Source organism: Equus przewalskii, chromosome 5 (assembly GCF_037783145.1).
Source record: "Equus przewalskii isolate Varuska chromosome 5, EquPr2, whole genome shotgun sequence".
NCBI lineage: Eukaryota > Metazoa > Chordata > Mammalia > Perissodactyla > Equidae > Equus > Equus przewalskii.
In genome coordinates, this window is record NC_091835.1 from 67,747,745 (window position 1) to 67,757,290 (window position 9,546).

General features: G+C 48.8%; 1 protein-coding gene across 1 annotated transcript; it reads right to left on the minus strand.

The window, feature by feature from the left end:
• Window positions 1–275: 275 nt before the first annotated feature.
• FKBP11 (FKBP prolyl isomerase 11) lies at window positions 276–3,612 on the minus strand. The gene is made up of 6 exons (XM_008522045.2): window positions 3,265–3,612; window positions 3,032–3,097; window positions 2,554–2,641; window positions 2,225–2,258; window positions 1,780–1,850; window positions 276–513 (listed from the first exon to the last, which is right to left on the minus strand). Exons 1-6 carry the CDS (start codon window positions 3,391–3,393, stop codon window positions 296–298), a joined length of 606 nt encoding a protein of 201 aa, XP_008520267.1. The 5' UTR covers window positions 3,394–3,612; the 3' UTR covers window positions 276–295.
• Window positions 3,613–9,546: the final 5,934 nt, after the last annotated feature.

The window sequence follows — 9,546 nt, forward strand, 5'->3', positions numbered from 1 at the left end:
TTTACAGCTCAATGAAGCAGTGCTCCTCAGAGTCAGGGCACCATGGGAGCCAAAACCCATACCTTCAGGACCTAGAGATCTTATGGGGAGATTCAAGGCCAGGTTCTTAGAGTATGTTAGGACAGGAAGAGGAAGCCAGGGGAAGAAGTGATCCAAAGCCTCCAACCACCCCATGCCAGGCAGGATCCAACTCAGAAGGCCTTTTTCCCCAGCCCTTTACCTCATTCCCCTTCAAAAACAGCCTCAGAAAGTATCAGGTGAAGAATGCAAAGACGTTTTTTTAAATTACTATTATTTATTTCTTTTTGCTCTTGTTTCGTTTCTCTTCCTTGAGCTTCTTTTTGGAGACTTTAGGTCTGTTGGCCTTTTTGTATAGGTGATACCCAATGAGGCCCAGGAGGGCTGGCACCATGGCCATGCCTACCAGAGGCAAAATGCCCTTCACCAGCTTTTGCCAGTAGTTGGCTCGGATCAGTGCAATCAGCTCCACGTCAAACTGCAGCACTGCATCCGCTGGAGGCAGAGAGGAGGTGAGGGTTAGAATCTCTGTGTGTTTTATCCAGGGCTCAGAGTCTGAATGAAAATAGGGAACTAGGAAGCTGGCAAGATTTAAATGTGGGGTTGAGTTCATTTAGACAAAGGCAGAGAAGGATGATGAGCAGAGTCTAGTGATGGTCATGTTTACACCAAATGTACACGTGTGGCTTGTGTTCAGTGACAGGTCTTTCACAGGACAGGAAAACTTTCTGTGGATGTGAAATGTACAGGCTCTTCTCCATTTAAAAGTGAGACAACCTCTATACTAACCATATTCCATTTCCAAACAGCCACATGGATAGAATCTTTGCAGGGCTGAAATTAATTGGATTTAAATTACACTTTTGGAAATTCCACCAACCAATGGGCACACTCAATATGACTGTTGGAAAAGATAAGTGTTTCAACATAAGAGCTGGAGAGGAAGAAGGATGTGGCTTAGGAAGTAAGGGGCAGGGAATAAATGGGAGTTGGGGGTCAGGGGGAGAAATGTAAACAGAAGCAGTACTGGAAATGGGGAAGTAATAGAGCTTTAGGTGAAAGAGTTTCTTTTTAGTCCAATGACCATCTTTCTAGGTCTCCTTCTAAGCTGGAGCAAGGATAAGAACTTTTATCCCATTACTCTGAAGTACAACACATTTTAGCTAATAGGACATTTGTGGTAACTAAAAGCAAGAGATATATACCTTGGGAAATCTGTCCAGTCTCAGCCCTTCAAGAATAGATATCAGCAGTGGCCTGTGAGGGCTTTTAAAGTTATGGGGTGGGCTTGGCTTTTAAAAGTTGTTTTTTTATTTTGTCTCAAATTCCTTGACTGTGATCATTTTTACTATCTCTTCCCTGGTGGAAGCTGAAAGGAGGGGTGGAGATGTGGTGAGAAGCCATGCCAACTGCACAAACCGCAGTTTGGAGTTGTAGGAAAAAGGCAAGAAAGAAGTCCAGTGTTCTGGGAGGGGTGGCACAGGCAGCAGACCCATGGGGCTCAAGCAGGTGTCTCCTTCCTAAAAATTTGCTGGCTGCTAGAGGGCAAGTCAGGTGGCCTTAACAGGCTACATGTCTCTAGTCCCTGTGGGTGATGTGAGGAGGAAAAAAGTGGCCCTGCAGAAGGAGGCCCCAGCCACTCCTGTCCCTTTCAGCAAAATGGCTGTAGACCATCTCAAGCTCCAGACAAAGTGTGCAGCTCCTTGTAGCTCTTAGGGACTAGGTATTTTGATTGCCTGAGAGACAGGCTGGTCAGGTTACCTGGAATAGACGGTGGAAATCCCCGTTTTCCATAGGCCAAGTGAGAAGGAATGATTACCCTTCGCTTCTCTCTGTGGGAAGGAATGAGTCACAGCCAGAGGTGGGATCAGGTGGGCCAGCAGCCTCAGTCCATTTGAAGCCCCATCAGCAAAACCCTCTGGATATTCACACCCAAAACATGAACTTTCCTACCTGAATACCAAATAGGTTGACCAGGAAAGGTGACTATTCCCCCACATGCCTCCATTCCTCCAATGAAACCCACAGCCAGAAAGGCACAGATGCTTTGGATGCCCTCAGGAGTCCCAACGACCTGGACCTGCCCAGCGCAAAGCCAGGGCCCTTTATCCCCTGTTCTCCTGCCTCCTCTCGGAGCAGGGATAGCAGAGAAAGCCTCTACCCATACAAAGGGGGGATCCAAGCCCACCCCTGCCCAGATACTCACCCCACACACATGTCTAGAAGGCTCTGCTCCAGACCTTGAGGAAGAAGACACAACTGAAGAGGAAGCTATCTACATTCCCCAAATCCCAGGAGAGGAGGATCAAAGGCTCCCATTTGACCCTCAATTGAGCTCCCCACTTCTCAAATCTCTGCCTTCCAGTGGGGTTTGGGGCAAGAGGAGTATCAGAAGTGGGGTTTGAACCTCCAGAGGTGGCTGGTAGAGCCCTGGAGTCATATTCCAGGGGTATTTCCAAGGTAGCTTAGGGGTTGAAGAGGCTAAGAAAGGGCTTAGGTTGGGAAAAAGTGGAATGGGAGACGCAGGTCACATACCTGGGATCACCTGCTTTTGGCCAAGTTCTATAACCAGAGGGTCTCTGGTCAGGGAAGTGTCAATAACGCGTCCATCTACCAAGCTGCCCTGCAGGGAGAGAGCATCAAGAGCGCACACCTGGTTCCTCTCCCGCCCAGGGGCCCGCAACACATACCTGGGCCGCTGGGCGGCGGCAATCCTTGCAGCTACAGCCTAGCATTCCCTTCAGGGCAGAAAGGAACAGGAAACCCCAAAGGGCTGGCACTTCTCGGAGATCTCCCCACCCTTCACTTCTCAGCGCCGGGAAGGAATTGGCGGAAAAGCCAGGAGGGGAAATGGGCAGGGAAGGGGAGCGCCCCTCCCCCCGCCACGTGCTCGACGACCCCAGAGCCCCGAGTTACTCCCGAACCACTTGCCACGTGTCCAAGCCAAAGCTGACGTGTTTCAGTAGGGCGCCGCCCCCTCCCAGGCCCCGCCCCGGCCCCCCAGACCCCTCACCGTGTAGTGTATATGAAGCGTGTCTCCAAAGGCAGCAGGCTCCGCACACGGTTCGGGGGGCTCCACCTATGACCGGACTACAGGAGTCACGGACGGAGGCTCCTCCAAAGATCCCGTTCTTGCCCCTAGACCCAGCACCCCCCAACTCAGTTCCCGCACTTCCTCTCCTCCCCGTTCCCAGGTTCGTTCAGACCCCGTATTCCCTGCGGGGCCCGGGAGTATCTCCTCCTCACCAGGGTCTCCACTTGGAGGGTCCGAACGGGACTTTCGGTTTCGAACCCAGCCTCAGCCCAGCACACCGCCCCACTGAGCAACAGCAGCAGCAGCAGATGGAGCGGCAGTAGTGAGGGGCGCAAGGTCATGACTGGACGCGGGGCAGGGCACGGGGCACCAGGACAGGCTGCTCGGGTGGCGGTGGCTAGGACAGCGGTTCCCTCGGCGCCCAGGCCAGACTGGACGGGACGGGGGCGGGTCGAGACGCGCCAGCTCCTCCTCCTGCAGCCCTTCCTCCACCTTGTCCCCACCTCCTGGAGGGAGGAGGCCACGGGGAGCCCTCCCTCCTCTCTAAGATCGGAAGGTCGCGGATTCTGACCCGTCCGTTAGCCATTCCGTTCCATAGCGAGGGACTGGGTCACATAATAGCACCCATTTACGATTACCTGTTGTGTACCAGGCATTTGTCTGTAATCCTTAAAACCACTCTGAAAAGTAGGCATAATTGTTTCCGTTTTACAGATGAGGAACTGGGTGCTCAGGTTAAGTAACTTGCCCAAGGTCATCTAGCTAGGGGGTGCCTGACACAGGATTTAAACCTAGGACTGCCTGAGTCCAGCCTGTTTGCTCTCAGCTCTTTCGTCTAAGCCCTATCCTGGCAGCGTCTGGCTGCCCCCCCTTCCCCCCACCGCCCCAGCATCTGTCACAGGTGGCATCCCTCTCCCACCTCCAACCCTACAGCTTGAATTTCTGGAGGTCATATGTCCAAAAGGAGGCAGGGAGCCGTCCCATCACTCTGTCCCTTACAAAGCTAACTGAAAGAGCAAGGGGCTATTTTCCTGTAAGGATGGGGTGAATCCTTGATCTTTTCTTCTGACGCTACCATTTCCTTTCTCTTTTTATCAAGAAACTTGTCCAATGGGTAGCTACACACAACTCTTTCCTGTTTGTGTAAGGACTTCAGTTTTTAAAAAGGTTTTAAAATAATTTCAGGTGACCCTGCCAGTCCCCTTCTGTGTGACTGGAACCCTCACTGCCCACTCAGGCCTTGGCATCTGGATTCTGCTCCCTCAAAAGTCATCAGCGAGTTCAGTCACCACATTCTTGGGTCATTTCTTGATCCCTTGTCCTCTTGGGCATCTCTCTAGTATTTGATGCCATTGAGCTCTGCCTCCCTTCCCAAGCTCGAGACACAACTGCCTACTGGGTATCTCCACCTGGATGTTTAACTGGCACCTCAAATCAACACACCCAGTACTGTACTCATTCCTCTTTCTCCTTCCATGTCATCTGCAACAATCTAGACTTCCCTCCCAATTTCCTGTTTCTGGTAGTGGCTCTGCTCTCAGCATTCTCTTCGATTCTTCTATCTCCCACATCCAACTAGCCTCCTTTGGGTTCTCCCTCCACAGCCTCTCCAGCTCTTTTTTTTCTTTCCTTTTTCTCCCCAAAGCCCCCCTGTACATAGTTGTGTATTTTTTTTAGTTGTGGGTCCTGTGGGATGCCGCCTCAGCATGGCTTGATGAGCGGTGCCATGTCCACGCCCAGGATCCGAACTGGTGAAACCCTGGGCCGCCGAAGCAGAGCCCATGAACTTAACCACTCGGCCACGGGGCCGGCCCATTTTTTTGGGCGAGTAAGATTGGCTCTGAGCCAACATTTGTGCCAATCTTCCTCTATTTCGTATGTGGGATGCACCCACAGCGTGGCTTGATGAGCGGTGTTTTGGGCTGCGCCCAGGATTTGAACCCACGAACCCCAGGGCCACCAAAGCAGAGCACGCAAACTTAACAGCTATGCCACCCACTGGCTCCCCTCTAACTCTTTCCATTCCCATGGCTACCACTCTAATTATGCCCTCATTATCTCTCTTTTTGGGGTCGTTTATAAAGAAAAAGACCCCTCAGCCAGAAGGAATTTCTGGGGAAGGTGGAATGCTCTATATCTTGATAGGGATGTGGGTTACATGAGTGTATGCATTTGTCAGAACTTACCAAACAGTATGATAAAATCTGTGCATGGCACTGCATGCAAATTATACCTCAAATTTTTAAAAAAGGAAAAAAATTAAACAAAAAAATAAGTACAAAACTACAATTCCAAGTCTCCCTTAAAGCTGGATAAGGCCATGTGCCTAAGTTCTGGCCAATAAGACATAAACAGAAGTGTTGGAATTATTGTCCTGGACTTCCAGGAACACTCCTTACAGGGAGTTAACTTAGCTAAAAAGTGTGTCATTGAATGCTCCTCCTCCTCCTCCCCCCTCCTCCCTCTTCCTTCTTTCTGCTGCCTGGAATGTAGATGAGATGCATTACACTCCAGCACCTGTATCAGACCATGAGATGACCATGAGGATGGAAGCTACATGCTAGTATGGTGTAGCAAAGAGATAGAAGCCTAAGTCACTGATAACTGTAGAGCTACCATACCAGTCCTGGACTGCTGACCACCAGATACCTTTAAACTGAGGTAGGAAAGAACCTGTATCTTGTTTTTAAAAAAGATAAAAAAGAGTAATGAGCCCGTCATCCCCAGCCTCTCCCTATTTTAGCCCATTCTGGTCACTGTTGCTATCTGCTCAGCTTCAGTCATGTCGCCTGCCCACTAGAAAGCACGCATGGTTCCACACTGCCCAGTGAATAAAATTCAGACTCCTTGACATGCCAATTGAAAGCTTTCATCATCTGGTCCTAATCTGCCTTTCCAAACTTGGCTTTTATTCCACTAAACTGAAAGCCTTTTAAAGACAGGAACCTCATCTTTCTCATTTCTGTATTCTCATTGCCTGGTGTGGTGTCTGACACACAGATGTTTGATAAATGTTTGTGAACTGAAGCAAACCCCCTGCCTGCTCATGGTCTGGCATCAGATGAACCTCATCATGTGTCTTCATCTCTGCGCCTGTACTCATGCTCTTCCTTCACCTGTCAAGCTCCCTCCAAGCCAAGCTCAAATATCACCTCCTCTGTGAGGTCCTGATTCCCTTCGCTAGAAGTGACTTCTCTGATTTCTGAACTCCAGGCATACACTCAGAGACATTCTTATATTTTTCCTTGTCTTGCAGTTATTGGTGTACACCCCACTCCTCCATCTCCTCTAAAGAGCCAGCTCCCAGATGGTAAGGACAAGGTTGTGATCATGTCTGGAGTCCCCTAGGTACTAGCTGCACATTTATCCTCCATATAACACACTCTAAACAAGTACGTTTTATTTTGAATAAATATTATACAATACTGAGAAGCCATTAAAAAGGAAGATCTAACTATACTGATATGGAAAATCTCAAAGACAAATGTACATACCCTTAAAAAAAGCAAAAATAGATGTGATATGAGCCTATTTAGATTTTAACCCCTCCCCAACGTGTGTATTTATATTTAGAAAAGGAACGAGAAGGATGCACACCAAATAGCTGAGGGGGTTACCGTTGGGGATGGGAACAGGTTCCACATGTGGCTCTATATATATGTACTCTTTGGATCTTCTGCAATAAAAATTAGTTTGGTTACAAAAATAAATCTTAAACAAAATATTAAATGAATGAACATGATATACAGCAATACAAGGGGATGTGTGGGAGGTGTTGAATAAGTTGTGCTAACAGAGCTAAAGGAGCCAGACTGGGGAAAAACAATTCCTTGTGACTAGACAGGTCACAGGCAGCTTTGTAGATCTTAAAGGAAAGTAGTATTTTTAAACAAGTGAGAAAGGGGACAAAGGCAGAGGGCCAGATATTTGGGAAAAATGAATGGACCAGTTTGGCTAAAGCAAGGGATTTAGCTGGATGAGGAGAAAGGTAGTTGAAGAGGGAAGTAAGAGCTGGTTGTGGAGAGCCTTGAATGGCAGACTAAGGCAGTGGGAACCCATTGCTTGTTTCTGAGCAAAGGGGTAATAGTGCATACTGCACCAATTCACCAGCTTATTGGAATGGTGCTGTGAAGGTGAAAGGCTACTGTCAGGTCCAGATCTGAGGCTTTATTTGGGAATCTGAAGGGGAAGTGGGGGTGGAGTGAGAGAGGGAGGTAGTGGCAATGGAAAAGGCAAAACTAAGACAACAATATCACCCACAGAGGGCAGCACAAGCCCACTTGGACCCAGGAGGAACCAAGGAAGGAGCTTTCTCCTTGGACCAAGTTAGGAAGAACTTGAAGGACAGAGAAAGGTGAGATGGTTCTGGGAAAGGTAGGGGAGCTGGCCCAACCTTGACTGGAGGCACAACTTAATCAGAGGGCCACTCCTGGAAAGGCCTCCACCCTCAAAGGTGTTGGTGAGTAAGAGAAAAACTACCACAGCGCCCCCTGGCTCCCAAGACTCATGGGGCACCCACGATGCCTAGCTTAGTTAGTGCCTATTATGTGCACATAAGTGCCTATTATGTGCCAGATAGTAAGCACAACACTGCTTTTTAAGTGTTTTTAATATGTTTATTTTAAACAGATTGTTAATAAACAAAAAGACTATGAGTCAGAATATGCAAATCTGGGTTCAAAATCTAATGCCATATTTTCAAGGGCATGCCTACCCTGGCTGACTGGATGTTTTCTTTTTAGGTATGGTTATGCACTCATGCATCCATATGCGCTTCATTCATGCATCCAGAATGAAGCGTTACCTCCCTCTCAAAATCTCACCTATGGCTGTTCTAGACAGGGAGGTATCATCCCATCAATGCAAGATCTGGCATAGGCAAAAACAAAGATTTCTCATCTCCCATCTATTACCTAAAGCCAAGAGAGCACCCCACTTTCCTATATTTGGAACTCATAAAGATGCTGGCATCCAAATCCCTTGGTTCAGAGCCCCAAGCTAAGCCCTCCAACCCTCAAAAGGCCTTGTACTCCATTCTGTCCTAGGACGGCTCTCAACAATGTTTGGGATGGAGGAGTGGAGGTGGGAGGTGAGCGGGAGGGGATGCCAGGTGGACAAGTTCACTCTCAAACCTCCTGCCTGGCCTGCACTGACTGTCCAGACCTCCTCAGAGAGAGCTTTCAATGTGCCTGGTTTGGAGGAAGGGTGCATGGGTAGAACTAGTCAGCTCTGGGCACACATAGCCAGAGTTCTCGCTAGAGTGTCATCCTTTCTGCTCCACCAGGTTCAGCTCAAAAGCCAGATTTTCTCAGAGTCCAGATACTCTCTTCTGTAGCTCATGTTGGCCAAGTACACACACAAGCAGACACTCACTTTCAAGCCTTAATGGTGAACAGTCCTGACCTAGGTTCCTTACTTCCAGACTTCCAACCACTGCCTTCAGGGGCATAGCTCCCTTACCATACTCAAGGCTCAGATTTCCTCAGACCTCACCCTCTCTTCCCTTTGCTCAGGAACTTGGAGTCATCCTTACTCATCCTAGCAACCAGGGCCAGGGAACCCAATTAGAATGAAAAATCTACAGAGGCAGGAAGGCATCTGGATCATCTCACTCCCTAGTGACCAGCATGATACTCTATCCCTCCAGTTACCAGGTTAGAAAATAGAGAACTAGACTTTGGCCTTCCCACCTCCACACCCTTCAGAAGTGGAAAAGAGGCTGTTCTTACTATTATGACTGCCTGCCCAAAGACACCACTCCCTGCACCAAGCAGTAGCAAAGGAGTATGCCCTTCCACAGTTATTCCCCAATTCTCACTACCCCACATGGTGCACTATGGCTACCCCAAGGATTCCAGAGCATCCCAGAAATAGATTCCCAGGTCTCTCCCTCCATTCTCTGGTTTGATTCCATTCTTAGCACAGCTCTGGAAACACAGAAAATACTAAGTAAATACCTGTCAATTTCCTGCTCTGACCAATCTAGGCCCTTGAACAGAAAGGGACGCAGTGAATCCCCAGAACCTTCAGACCTCATACCTTTAATCTAAGAAACTCATACACACCCAAACTCATTCTCCCTGCCACTACCCCCATACTCAGGAATGACGGGGGCAGTTTTGTCCTCCATCCCACGCAGACCAATCCAAAGGTTTTCTACTGGTTTTCTCCAAGCTCATTTTGGAAGCTCCTTTGCCCAGATTATCCTGAAGTGGACCCTGGGCCCCAGGTCCTCTGCGAAGCCACAACTGAAGAGCTATTCATGTTCTGGGAAGATGGGGTTGCTGTTTGTCCTGAGTTGGATGCTAAACATTTATCTTCCAGGTTAAGTCTCCCCCTCATTCCCCTATATCCCCCCAAAAGAAGCTAGAAGGTTTAAGCAACTGCCACAAGAGGGCTCCCTCCACCTCTTTCCTGGCATCCTAAAATAGAGGACTGAGGGACAGAAGGGACGAGGTCATCCTCTTCTCCAAGATATTCAGGGGTCAAAAGAC